The 15,145-nt window shown below is 40.5% G+C and overlaps 1 protein-coding gene across 4 annotated transcripts in view; it reads right to left on the reverse strand.

The window, feature by feature from the left end:
* Positions 1 to 524: 524 nt before the first annotated feature.
* LOC132636064 (uncharacterized) overlaps positions 525 to 15,145 on the reverse strand; it is a 37,591-nt gene continuing 22,970 nt past the window's right edge. For 2 of the 4 annotated variants that reach the window (XM_060352739.1, XM_060352735.1), the window contains exons 2-5: positions 7,933 to 7,983; positions 6,647 to 6,735; positions 4,655 to 6,070; positions 525 to 874 (exon numbers count right to left, since the gene is read on the reverse strand). In XM_060352739.1, coding sequence (XP_060208722.1) covers positions 5,121 to 6,068 — 948 coding nt within the window. In that variant the 5' untranslated portion in view covers positions 6,069 to 6,070; positions 6,647 to 6,735; positions 7,933 to 7,983 and the 3' untranslated portion in view covers positions 525 to 874; positions 4,655 to 5,120. Of the gene's footprint in view, positions 875 to 2,049; positions 2,101 to 4,654; positions 6,071 to 6,646; positions 6,736 to 7,932; positions 7,984 to 15,145 lie in introns of all 4 variants that reach the window. The other 2 variants (XM_060352737.1, XM_060352738.1) reach the window with 2 other exon arrangements.

Here is a 15,145-nt window from a genome sequence, read left to right on the forward strand (position 1 = left end):
ACCATTGTAGATATTGTTATTCTATTGTATCTATGTTAGTTGAGTCATGTGTGTTGTGACTTGCATGAGGACAAGCAAAGACTTCAAGTTGGGGGTACTGATGTGTCGCGAAATTTCGGCACATTTAATGCTTTTTTACGGCGAGTTCTACTTGTTTTTCAAGCAAGTTTGGGTCTTTTGATGTATTTTTGTTATGTTACAGGTATTTATCGTGTTTATGGCGAAAGTCGTGGAAATGGCTTAAATAGAAGTAACTAAAGCTGGGACTTTATGGAGCAAAAAGACAGACCGTATAATATTGACGGGCCGTCAATTCTATCGTAGATCAGTGACAGAGAGCTGCTATGTTGAGAGGAAATTCACGGCAAAAAGTACAGACCGTATATTATTTATGTCACGACCCAACCCCGTGGGCCGCGACTGGTACCCTAACTGGGTACCCATACGTACCTACCTAACAGAGTTGGCGAACCAGACAGAGAATTTATGATAGGTGCTCATAGATTCAAACCAATACAAATACGGCGCGCGCGAAAATATACACATACATAAACATACTGACGCTTACACATAAGCCGTTGAGGCTAACATAGCGGACAGAGTCACAAAAGCATACGTACCTACCCGAATCGTAGCAACCCGTAACCCACATACATATCTACAGGCCTCTAACAGACATACAGAATCATATGACGGGACAGGGCCCCGCCGTACCCAGAATTTACCAAACGTACAGAATGTACAGATGTCAGAAGATATATACCAAAAGTACACGCTCCGGATCAAAGGAGCTCTCCAAAATAACAGAATATGTGCCCTAGACTGGCGGCGTATCACCGGGTGCGTCTGTACCTGCGGGCATGTAACGCAGCCCCTGAAGAACCGGGGGTCAGTACGGAAAATGTACCGAGTATGTAAAGCAGAAATGTAACAAATATGAGCATGATCAAGAACAGGAGTACAAAAACATAGCTGTCAAAACCACAGTCAAAGTCGGAGATGCAAGGGTATAACTAGCAAAGTCACACTCGGAACTGGAGGTTCAGAAATATAACAGACAGAGCTATAGTAAGGGTCCGTAGTACAAAAAGGTGAGTACCTTATTCGAGACCTCAGGAAAAAGAAATAGTACCAAAGTATAGGTGATGCATGCCAAATCATATAATCATCATATAAGCATATAACATGTCTCGGCCCTCTGATAAGGGACTCGGTGAGTGAAATCATGCGTGTCATAATCACGTACCATGTATTCATAACGTGTCCCGGCCCTCTACTGCGGGTCTCGGTGGAAAATCATCATGTGCCATCCTGGCCACCAACCCCGTATCATCATAACATAAACATATACAGATAACGTGTCCCGGCCCGCAAGTACGAGGGACTCGGTGAATAATGCAGAGGAATGTGCACGAGTAACAGAACCTGGCCCGGGCGTAGTGAAGGAAGCGTTGAGGCATCCACGAACAGATTAATGAGAAACCACATACATACAAATCACTATGCAGACTCAATGGAACTGAAATAGATCAAATGGCATGTCGAATCAAAGTATCCGAACAATATTCATAATACGCGCCTATATATCATTTGGGAAGGCACGACAGATTATTACCAGAATAAGACTTTCAGATGTCAATAATCATTTTGTAAGATTTATAGAAAAATATAGTCATATCATGATTAGAATGTTAATCTAGATGTGGTATGAGAAAATCGGACAAAAACAAAGTAGTTAAAATTATACCGAGAGTATCGGGCCTTGTGGGCCCACCTCGGACCAACCCGAGGCGACGTTCGTAAATTACAGATAGTAGACCTTATGAGGTCGTCCATAATCATTTGGAAGTATTCCGACTCCGTTTAGGAAAGTTGCATACTTAAAGCTCACTTTGAAGACAAGTTATAAGGAAATGGACTCAATCTTACTGAAGAAATTGGGGCGGATTTCAATCTCGAATTCCGAGGGACGGAGTCGTATCTAAGGCTCGCGACCGAGCCTATTACGTTTAGAACATGCCTAAGAATGAAGGGGTAGGCTTTACATACCTTGGTTGCATCCTACGCTCGTCCAAACTCGATTCCTGTTTCGCCCAAAAACTGCAAATGGTCACATTTACCAGTTACTATTCATGAGACTTAAAATTTCTAACCTTAACCGATACTTGTCTATAAGAATTTGGGCAGCACCTCCCCTATACATATAGCCTCCCCGAGATTCAACTCGGCTCCAAACAACCAACAACAACCCAACAACAACATCAACAATTATCATAATTCATAATATACGCAATTAGTCTACTTTACGACATAATGCAATAATCCTCATTTCGACTTCACACTCCCAAATCAATACCAACATTCTCTCCTTTATTCTAATCAAAGTCATTACAATACCATTCGGAATCATATCATAACATTTCTACAATATATACACGAGATATACACAAGATATACAAACATGCAAACTTTCCATCAAAGCCATAATTTATCCAATTCTCCTAATCTTTAACATACAAGTTCATAACACATTTCCATCTTCCAAGTTCATCAACATAAATCATCATTTGCACCTTAACCACTTCATTTTCTTAATTTCATAAGATCATACTAAAACGACATACTTTCCGACAACAACTTAACAACAATTTCTTCATGTTAGCTTAACCCATTATTCTTCCATCTACTTCACAAAACCATAACAACACAATTAACATACCAAACAAAATTAATTCATTTTTCCACCATCAACACAACACCACACGGCTACATTCCATATTTCCAATTTCTGTCGAATTCATTCAACTTTCATTTCTAATACAATTTTCACCATAACTACAACTAGAATACAACATAAAAATTCAACTCATTACATCAACACACACACACAACCACTTTCCAACAAACACACCCACTTTGCAAACTTCCATATTTTCACAAATTCTATTCATTTCTACATATTACAACATAAACCAAACTTCATAACATAAGAAAATGAATTGATTCTTACCTTTCTTAAAGTCTTCACTTGCCACCAAAGCTACTTTCTTGCCAAAATAATTATACCAACTTAAAGAGCACCTTGAGCTTAGTAGAAATTTCAAAAGAGATGGATTTTTGAACCAAGAATCAAGCTCCAAGAATTTTTTTATTTCCTTTTCTTTTCTCTCTCTCTCTAGGCCGAATTGCCTCTTTCTTTTTCCTCTCAATTTTTCTTTTGTTTTCTTGATAAGTCTTGAAGCTTCTAGGCTTATATAATAATGATCACATGGAAAATTAATTAAAATTCCATGGGCTTTGGCCATTGTTGGCCGGCCACCTCTCTCAAATTGGGCCTCATTTTTCCTTTTTATTTTTGAGCCCAATTGGTTAGAATTCTTGTTTTGTAATTCCCGAAACTAATTTTCAAAATTCCTATTTTGCCCTTGGCCTCCTCTCGTATCTCCACATCAATATTTTCCTGAGTAACATATGCATATTGGCTAGAATCAAAATATAGCCTCATTTCTCCCAAGCCACAAATTATTTCGAATTTTCCGAGTGTTCGAAATTACGGGATATAACATCCTCCCCCCCTTTAGAACATTCGTCCTCGAATGTTAAATTTACCTTATGGGGTCTCGTAACACTTCGGGGAGGTTCCTTTCTTTCCTTCAAAATTCCTTTCAATGTTACAATTGCCATCAACGTCTTTCACCTCTTGTCACACTCCTCGGTCGTAATACCACGTCATATCAAACAGATTCATAACTGGGGTCGGACGCATAGAAGCGTATCGGACAGATTCGTAATCGGAGGCAAACGTACGAAACTATGACGGACAAATTCGTAGTAAAAATTAGACATATGGGAGTATGTCAGACAGATTCGTGGTCGGAGTTAGACGTACTAAGATGTATCAAACAGATTTGTAATCAGAATCGGACGTACAAAGGCATATCAGACAGAAACATAATCAGATTCAGTAGTACAGAAGCATAATAGACAGAGTCTTGTTAAGATCAGGGGCGTAGAAGTATAGCAGACAGAATTTTTTTGATTAGAATCAGACCGTTTCCTCTAATGTTTTAGTAATTTACAAAAATTTCCCTTGTCGACGTTCCACTATTCATTTACCGGTCCGTTCACCAAGTTTTCACACAAATAGTTTTATGTTCCGCTTGTCTGATCTTTCTAATGTCCGTACTCATTTTCTTTCCTTTAGGTTATCCCAGAGTTCCCACTTCCCTCTTATAGCAGTATTTATGAAAATTGGGTATACTTCCCAGGGGGGTCAGCCATCCCAGAATTACCCTGGCTCTAGCACGCTTAACTTCGAAACTTTCATATGTTTTGGTGTGTTATTGCTAGTATAATTGCGTCGACTGCCCCACACGACCTTTGTCACGCCATTTAAGGCAGATTGGGGTCTTAGTAAACTTTCGAAAAATTTTCGTAGCGGGTCCCACCCTGGTTTAAACCATACAATTATCAGTTTATCCTTCCGAATCCTCAATGTCCATTCCCATCTGTATGTTCATAGCTGTCTCAAATGGTTCTATCTGGTTTAAAATTATCTTACTTTTACTAATACCCAGAAGAAGAAGATCACGTAATATAATAGAACATAGATCCAACCATACGCATATATCTCAAGAAAAGATTAATAATATACCTGGGTCTGCGCTTGATGACGGTCCTGGGTCCTGTCGGCCGGTCAAAGCATATACGCGGTTCAAAGGACCGCCAGAACTAGAAGCTCCGCCGCGACCTCTGCCACGACTCCCTAGTGCCGGCATATCTCTCCCCGTGGGGCGCATGGCTACTGAAGGAGAAGATGAGCCAGCAACTGATCCAGTAGGTTGGGCGGAACCTGAACCACCCTTGTACGGGCACTCCCTCATAACGTGGCCCTGACGGCCGCACGAAAAACAGGCTCCGGTGGCGCGACGACATTCTCCCGAGTGGTGCTTGCCGCACTGAGGACACTGAGGCATAGATAGCCTCGTCTGACTGAACCCCCCACTTTGTTGCGAATCCAAGGCCCTAGAACTCTGGCCTGCTCCAGAGAGACCTGCGCCATCAAAACGCCTGCCGGCGGACTGTGTACCCCGGCCTGACGGAGGGAGGGATCTACCGGACTACTGCTGCTGAGGCCATCCGCCTCGGGAATCTCCAGAATATCCCGCGAATCTAGCCCTTTTAGGCCGTCTCCTATCATGATCGCTATCTGGCTGTCGCACGCTGCGCCGGTCCTCCATGCCCTGCGTATAAGCCTGTAACCGGGCGATGTCCATATCAGTCTGCGACGCCATCGCCATACAACCATCAACCAGGTAATCGTCTAGCCCCATCACATACCGGTGCATTTTGTCCTCCATATCGGCTACGATAGTAGCAGCATATCGGGCTAGGGAATCAAACTCTAAATTATACTCCCGAATACTCCTGCCTCTTTGCTTTAGCTGCAAAAACCTATCAACTCTCGCCCGTCGCAGCTCTGGAGGGAGAAAATGGCGAAGAAATGCGGCCACAAACTCATCCCAGGTAGCTGGGGGAGCACCCTCACCCCTGGACAGCTCCCAGGACTCATACCAATTAGCCGCCACATCCCGTAGTCTGTGCGAGGCTAGCTCAACGGACTCGGTCTCCGAAGCCCTAACCAGTCCCAATGAGCGCCTCATCCCCCGAATGAAGTCATGGGGGTCCTCCTCGGGCTTTGTCCCGAAAAACTCTGGGGGACCGCATGTCAGAAAATCACGGACTCGCAGGCTATCACGCCTGTCATCATCATCCTCACCTCTCCGCCCGCGTCCGCAAGCCTGCCCTGCCACTATCGTCGTCAACAGCTGCACGGCCTCCCTGAAAGTCCTGTTCTCAGTTTCTGGTTGGGGAGCTGGGGCTTCCGGGGCTACTGGTGGAACTGCCTCCGGCCCCTCCGGTAGTGGTACAGTAGAACCCTCTGACTGGGGCACAACGTCGGGCATGGTCTGGGTGCGGGCTCTAGTAACTCTCTGGGCCCGGCTAGTCTCCCCTGTCTCTGGCACCGCTTTGCTCTTCTGGGCGGCCGTCGCCTTCTTTGGAGGCATCGCTGAAAACATAACATCTCGTCAGAAAAGAAAACATCCTGATAGTACAGCTCTAACGCACGATCTAAGATCCAAAGAAAGGGTAACATCCTAAATGCCCTGTAGCCTCCTGTTTATAGATGTGGTGCACAACACACCGATAAACAAGACTCTACTAGACACGGCTTGTAGACATTCCGAGGACTAACCTCGCTCTGATACCACTTTTGTCACGACCCAACCCCGTGGGCCGCGACTGGTACCCTAACTGGGTACCCATACGTACCTACCTAACAGAGTTCGCGAACCAGATAGAGAATTTATGATAGGTGCTCACAGATTCAAACCAATACAAATACGGCGCGCGCGAAAATATACACATACATAAACATACTGACGCTTACACATAAGCCGTTGAGGCTAACATAGCGGACAGAGTCACAAAAGCGTACGTACCTACCCGAATCGTAGCAACCCGTAACCCACATACATATCTACAAGCCTCTAACAGACATACAGAATCATATGACGGGACAGGGCCCCGCCGTACCCAGAATTTACCAAACGTACAGAATGTACAGATGTCAAAAGATATATACCAAAATTACACGCTCCGGATCAAAGGAGCTCTCCAAAATAGCAGAATCTGTGCCCTAGACTGGCGGCGTATCACCGGGTGCGTCTGTACCTGCGGGCATGTAACGCAGCCCCCGAAGAACCGGGGGTCAGTATGGAAAATGTACCGAGTATGTAAAGCAGAAATGTAACAAATATGAGCATGATCAAGAACAGGAGTACAAAAACATAGCTGTCAAAACCACAGTCAAAGCCGGAGATGCAAGGGTATAACTAGCAAAGTCACACTCAGAACCGGAGGATCAGAAATATAACAGACAGAGCTATAGTGAGGGTCCGTAGTACAAAAAGGTGAGTACCTTATTCGAGACCTCAAGAAAAATAAATAGTACCAAAGTATAGGTGATGCATGCCAAATCATATAATCATCATATAAGCATATAACATGTCCCGGCCCTCTGATAAGGGACTCGGTGAGTGAAATCATGCGTGTCATAATCATGTACCATGTATTCATAACGTGTCCCGGCCCTCTACTGCGGGTCTCGGTGGAAAATCATCATATGCCATCCTGGCCACCAACCCCGTATCATCATAACATAAACATATACAGATAACGTGTCCCGGCCCGCAAGTATGAGGGACTCGGTGAATAATGCAGAGGAATGTGCACGAGTAACAGAACCTAGCCCGGGCGTAGTGAAGGAAGCGTTGAGGCATCCACGAACAGATTAATGAGAAACCACATACATACAAATCACTATGCAGACTCAATGGAACTGAAATAGACCAAATGGCAGGTCAAATCAAAGTATCCGAACAGTATTCATAATACGCGCCGATATATCATTTGGGAATGCACGACAGATTATTACCAGAATAAGACTTTCAGATGTCAAAAATCATTTCGTAAGATTTATAGAAAAATATAGTCATATCATGATTAGAATGTTAATCTAGATGTGGTCTGAGAAAATCGGACAAAAACAAAGTAGTTAAAATTATACCGAGAGTATCGGGCCTTGTGGGCCCACCTCGGACCAACCCGAGGAGACGTTCGTAAATTACAGATAGTAGACCTTATGAGGTCATCCATAATCATTTGGAAGTATTCCGACTCCGTTTAGGAAAGTTGCATACTTAAAGCTCACTTTGAAGACAAGTTATAAGGAAATGGACTCAATCTTACTGAAGAAATTGGGGCGGATTTCAATCTCGAATTCCGAGGGACGGAGTCGTATCTAAGGCTCGCGACCGAGCCTATTACGTTTAGAACATGCCTAAGAATGAAGGGGTAGGCTTTACATACCTTGGTTGCATCCTACGCTCGTCCAAACTCGATTCCTGTTTCGCCCAAAAACTGCAAATGGTCACATTTACCAGTTACTATTCATGAGACTTAAAATTTCTAACCTTAACCGATACTTGTCTATAAGAATTTGGGCAGCACCTCCCCTATACATATAGCCTCCCCGAGATTCAACTCGGCTCCAAACAACCAACAACAACCCAACAACAACATCAACAACATCAACAATTATCATAATTCATAATATACGCAATTAGTCTACTTTACGACATAATGCAATAATCCTCATTTCGACTTCACACTCCCAAATCAATACCAACATTCTCTCATTTATTCTAATCAAAGTCATTACAATACCATTCGGAATCATATCATAACATTTCTACAATATATACACGAGATATACATAAGATATACAAACATGCAAACTTTCCATCAAAGCCATAATTTATCCAATTCTCCTAATCATTAACATACAAGTTCATAACACATTTCCATCTTCCAAGTTCATCAACATAAATCATCATTCGCACCTTAACCACTTCATTTTCTTAATTTCATTAGATCATACTAAAACGACATACTTTCCGACAACAACTTAATAACAATTTCTTCATGTTAGCTTAACCCATTATTCTTCCATCTACTTCACAAAACCATAACAACACAATTAACATACCAAACAAAATTAATTCATTTTTCAACCATCAACACAACACCACACGACTACATTCCATATTTCCAATTTCCGTCGAATTCATTCAACTTTCATTTCTAATACAATTTTCACCACAACTACAACTAGAATACAACATACAAATTCAACTCATTACATCAATACATCAACACACACACACGGCCACTTTCCAACAAACACACCCACTTTGCAAACTTCCATATTTTCACAAATTCTATTCATTTCTACATATTACAACATAAACCAAACTTCATAACATAAGAAAATGAATTGATTCTTACCTTTCTTCAAGTTTTTCACTTGCCACCAAAGCTACTTTCTTGCCAAAATAATTATACCAACTTGAAGAGCACCTTGAGCTTAGTAGAAATTTCAAAAGAGATGGATTTTTGAACCAAGAATCAAGCTCCAAGAATTTTTTTCTTTCCTTTTCTTTTCTCTCTCTCTCTAGGCCGAATTGCCTCTTTCTTTTTCCTCTCAATTTTTCTTTTGTTTTCTTGATAACTCTTGAAGCTTCTAGGCTTATATAATAATGATCACACGGAAAATTAATTAAAATTCCATGGGCTTGGGCCATTGTTGGTCGGCCACCTCTCTCAAATTGGGCTTCATTTTTCCTTTTTATTTTTGAGCCCAATTGGTTAGAATTCTTGTTTTGTAATTCCCGAAACTAATTTCCAAAATTCCTATTTTGCCCTTGGCCTCCTCTCGTATCTCCACATCAATATTTTCCTGAGTAACATATGCATATTGGCTAGAATCAAAATATAGCCTCATTTCTCCCAAGCCACAAATTATTTCGAATTTTCTGAGTGTTCGAAATTACGGGATATAACAATTTACAGTCCATAAATCCCACCGTAGATCGGCTACAGGAAGTCTCACATTGAAGGAAAAATTGACGGTCCAGTTCTACGGACCGTAAAACATTTACGAACCGCCAAAGTGGAGCATAGATCTGGGCATCATGATGAGATTTTACGGACAGGGGCTAAAGATTTTACAGACCGTATAATATTTACGGTCCGTATGTTGATCCGACGGGGGTACTTTTGTCAACTTATTTTTCAAGACTTGGACCATTATAAATGTTTGATGTAGGGTTTTTTTAGACTATACTTGACCAGGTTTTAGTCTTAATTTTCTTAGCATTGAATACTCATAGTTTTTGGAGTTTTTTTGGGATTACAAACAATTGCAATTATTTTCTCTTCAATTCCAATCAATCATTCGTAAGTATTATGATCTCAATTATCTATTATTGTTTTTCTTCTTCTATGAATGGCTAATTTCTTCACTAAGGTTGTGAACCCAAAGATGGGTGTTTTGTAATTGGTAATTGTAATTGATATATGCATAATGGATTGTTAGGGTTTATTTGTTCTTCGTTATTCATTAATAGTTAGTGTTGACACCTAATTTTTGACCTCCCATAATTTGCTTCAATTACCCAAAATCCTTGAATATTAAACAGAGTGAAACATGTATTTTCAAAAGTCAAAATAATTTTATAAAAAATTATTTAGATAATATTTTACCAATTTTGTTTGATGATATAATTTCTACAATATTATAAATTTTCACAATTATAATACTTTTGCTAAATTAATCAGAAAAGAGGAGAGTTTGCCATAATTATTCACTTAATTGGTGAAATTGTTAAAATGTCAATTTGTAAAGTATTTTACTCTGTTTAATATAGGGAATATGTTTAATTAATTAAATTAAACATTTTTTACCCCTCAACTCTTATTTAATCAAATTATTGGTTTTTTATCATAATTAATTAAGTTTTAATTGTAATTGATCTTGAAAATTGTTATTAAGCGTCTGTAATTAAATTAATTAGTGATTAGCCAATTATGGCAATACTTTGGACTGGCCAAATTCAATTAAGGTCTTTTGACAATTTTTTTTTATTTTTTATTATTGTTTTCAAAGGTGATGAAACAATTAATGCATTGCTTGACCTAGTCATACCAGACCTGGAAAAGGCTTCGTATGCCTCTCGGTATGACTAGATCAAGCAATGCATTAATTGTTTCATCACCTTTGCACCAAACGCAGCCCAATCGCGGTATATCTTGCTACTTTCTCTTGCTTTTTGTTGTAACGACCCATTTTGTCGTTACCATGATTCTTCCATTTTTTGCCCTCGTTGACCTGTTCCTGATTCGCATTAGAACTGTTTTGACCTGAGAAGATAGTTTCCATGACTTCCTAGGTATCATTTTGGGCTTTGGAAAGTTTCCTAGAAAAAATTGGCCTTAAGCGAAAACCCTTTGCCCGGGAGTTGACTTTTGGGTGAACGGACTTTTTTTGGAAATTTGTTGATTCAGAGAGGTTCGGATGACCATTTGTGATTGATTGGTGGGTTTTGTTCGGTTCTTAATGCACTCGGCTACGTTTTGGGACTTGGGTTGGAAAGTTGATATTTAGGTCGTCGGGGGTTGACTTGGTCGACGAAGCCTCCGTTGGAAATTTTGAGGTCACGAGTGCGTTCGTAGAGAGTTTTTATGTATATCTGCATATTTGGTTTTTGTTCAGGAGGTTCCGGGATTGTTTCGGGTGTCGTTTTCAAGTTTGGGAGACACCAAATTTTTCGGGTGTCTTGTGTGACCGCCGTAGCGGTAAGGATGACCGTTGCAGTGGTAAGGGCGACAGCCGGAGTGGACGACGAGCAGTTTTTATGTTTTAAAGCCTCTAAAAACCCTAATTTCCTCCCATAACTTCTATTATAATTTCTTACCACCTTGGAGGAGACCTGAGGGGTTTATGGTCGGATTGCTCTTGGAAGTAAGTTCCCTAATCCGAATCTCTTGATGAAACAATTAATCTATTGCTTGATCTAGTCATACCGAGAGGCGAACGATTCCTTTTCTAGGTATGGTATGACTAGATCAAGCAATGCATTAATTTTTTCATCACCTTTGCACCAAACGCAGCCCAAACGCGGTATATCTTGATACTTTCTTTTGCTTTTTGTTGTAACGACCCATTTTTTCATTACCGTGATTCTTCCATTTTTTTCCCTTGTTGTCCTGTTCCTGAGTCATATTAGAACTGTTTCGACCTGAGAAGATAGTTGGCATGACTTCCTAGGTATCATTTTGGGCTTTGGAAAGTTTTCTAGAAAAAATTAGCTTTAAGCGAAAACCCTTTGACCGGAGTTGACTTTTGGGTGAACGGACTTTTTTTGGAAATTTGTCGATTCAGAGAGGTCCGGATGACCATTTGTGATGGATTGGTGGGTTTGGTTCGGTTCCTAATGCACTCGGCTACGTTTTGGGACTTGGGTTGGAAAGTTGATATTTAGGTCGTCGAGGGTTGACTTGGTCAACAAAGCCTCCGTTTGAAATTCTGAGGCCACGAGTACGTTCGTAGAGAGTTTTTATGTATATCTGCATATTTGGTTTGTGTTTGGGAGGTTCCGGGATTGTTTGGGGTATCGTTTTCAAGTTTGGGAGACACCAAATTTTTCAGGTGTCTGGTGTGACCGCCACAGCGGTAAGGATGACCGCTGCAGTGGTAAGGGCGACCACCGGAGTGATCGACGAGCAGTTTTTATGTTTTAAAGCCTCCAAAAACCCTAGTTTTCTCCCATAACTTCTATTATAATTTCTTGCCACCTTGGAGGCGACTTGGGGGTTTATGGTCGGATTTCTCTTGGAAGTAAGTTCCCTAATCCTAATCTCTTCCATTTTCTTTCCAAAGTAAGAATCCATGTTAGAAATTCCTAGAAGCTTAAGATTAAAAGAGGGTTTATGGGGTTTTTCATAAAAGGGTTTGAAAAACGATTTGGATTCCTAAGTTATGGTTAAATGTTGTTGTTCATGCTAGATAATGTCATATCTAGGCTTGTTAATCATTAGTCTTCTATTCTAGAGTTGAGTTTCATGAATTAAAGTTAGGGTTCTTAGACCCAAATGGGGGGGGGGGGGGGGTTCATATTAATGATGATTTTGAGAATTTATTGAGTATTCCTATGATTAAAGTAATGGGTTTTGACCTTTTAGTATTGAATTTGGTATTTTGGTCATAAAATTCCCGTTTTGCCTTTGAGACCCATTCTTCCTTAATTAAGGGTTGGAATTTGACCCGAATAGAAAGTTGCCAATTTGGGCATCATTATTTATGGTTTCTTACAGAGAATTTATATGTGATACAGTTTGATTATTTGGAGACGCTTCAAAAGGCCAGGCAACGTGTGGGTTTGTGGCACCTGTTCGGCTGCCAGGTAGGTTATGGCTTATCTTTTTGGTAGACTCCGGTTAGTTTTTCATATTCGTGGATTAGAAGGAACGGATAATGCATGTGTAGGAATTGGAGATTTGGGATGGAATCCTAGGATGATATTGATGTGTGATTTTGTGTTCGGGCTTGTGGCCTGTAGATTATTTAGGATGTATGATGTGGCTTTCTTGAAAATCGGTGGATTTTGTGTGAATTGGAAGGAGCGGGTGATACCTATTATCTGTGTCTAATGATGAGAATTCCCATAATATGTGATTATTTATGTCATGCCATTAATAGTGAATCTAGTTGATAAATGGATGGATAAAATGCACCAACGATTGTGACTGAGTTCTTGATTGAGTTATGACGAATTATTTTGAGTGTAGGGTGAGATTACTTATTCTAAGCTAATAGGCCGATTTAGGGAAGTGGTAATAATGTATATCGATTTGATTAACCTGTTGTGTGTTTGGGACTAGCCACCCCATTGTGTGGTGATTTGATTGTTCTATTGTGCTGGCTTGATGCCATGAGTTGTGGATAACTATTGGATTCTGTTATCGTTTTGATTACGATATTATTGGCTTACCCACTGTTGGTATTTGTGAATCAGATATATTGTTGGCATACCCACTGTTGGTATTTGTGTTTCGGATATATTGTTGGCATACCCCCTATTGGTATTTGTGATTCAGATATATTGTTTGCATACCCGCTATTGGTATTTGTGATTCGTATATATTATTTGCATAACCATTGTTGGTAATTGTGATTTAGATATATTTTTTGCATACCCACTGTTGGTATTTGGGATTTGGATATATTGTTGGCATACCCGATGTTGATCCATGCATTGCATGCATTCTCATCCATTTATGATACATAGTTGATATCCTGATTATAGTGGATAAAATTATTTTACTTGAGTGACGTGAGATGATCGATGTCCGATGTTCATCCCAAAATCGTTGATTGAGTGAAGTTGACACTTGATAAAACTCTTTTACTTGAGTGACGTGAGATGGCCGATGTCCAATTTTATCCCGAAATCATTGATTGCATGGCCGATATTCGATGTTAGTTTCGGAATCGTTAATAGTGCATGGACTCCGCGGGTCCCCCATGGTGATGCCGGTGTGAACCCCCGTGGGCACAGATCCGGGATCCCGTCTGTTTGTTGGGCAAAGATCCGGGACGGGTGGCACTTAGACTTCGTGAGTCACACTGGGTTGTGCTACCGAGATGTCGATATTTCCGTCCGGAGCACATGTGTACACAACATTTGCATGGCATGGCATTGCATTCATACATCATTGCATGGCATTGCATTGCATTGCATTATGGTTTGTTGAGATGATTCGGTGTTTACTTGTTATGTTGGATTTGGATTGACATATTGAGACTTGGCACAATTGGGATTAGATACTACTTAGGCGATGACGTATACTTACCTTCAATTATCTGTGACTTTTACTAGTTGGTTTGTCTTGTGGAGTAGGATCAGAGTTATGTTTGGCCTCAAAAAGATATAGACTAAAGATATCATAGAGAAGAGTCGGCTCCTCGACTAAACCGAATGGTAATAATGATATATGATTGTCGTGATATTGTTGTAGATCTGGCTTGTGGTTATTAGCTGAAGGTGAATGAGTTAACGGTATTGGTGTCATATTGTGCAGTAAATAGACGTAGGACTTGACTTAGTTGCTGATCATGTTTATTTGTGACTTCTTTTACTGATATGTGTTTCTAACCATTATTGGCCTATGATACTTACTCAGTACTCGTTGATTGTACTGATACTGCTCTTGCTACACCTTTTTAAGGTGTAAAGTGTTTCAGGTGATTGATTGCAACATGTTCAGAGATGCGCAGTGCCAAATCTGAAGGCCTCCTCCCACTTCATTCCAGAACGGAGGTTGGGTCTTATAGTCTTGATGTAATCCGTATCATTTAGTCTCTCATGTACTAGTCTAGAACAGGTTGTGGGAACTTGCAAAGAGTCTTTAATTATTTAACGGTTGTAAATACTTTCAATATTGGAGTTTATTACGTAATTGATTTTTGCTATTAACCGTACTTAGTTATTGGAATATTTGAATTGTCTTTGCTTGATTATTGTGTTATTAATTGAGGGTTCTCCTACTGAGGAGGGAGAGTGAGGTGCCCGCGCGATCCTAAAATTGGGTCATGACAAGTTTGTATCAGAGCCTAGGTTACCGGTCTACTAGGTACAATAGAATGTGTAGTAGAGTCTCGTGGAATGGTACAGAGATGTAT

Source organism: Lycium barbarum, chromosome 4, assembly GCF_019175385.1.
Source record: "Lycium barbarum isolate Lr01 chromosome 4, ASM1917538v2, whole genome shotgun sequence".
Lineage (NCBI taxonomy): Eukaryota > Viridiplantae > Streptophyta > Magnoliopsida > Solanales > Solanaceae > Lycium > Lycium barbarum.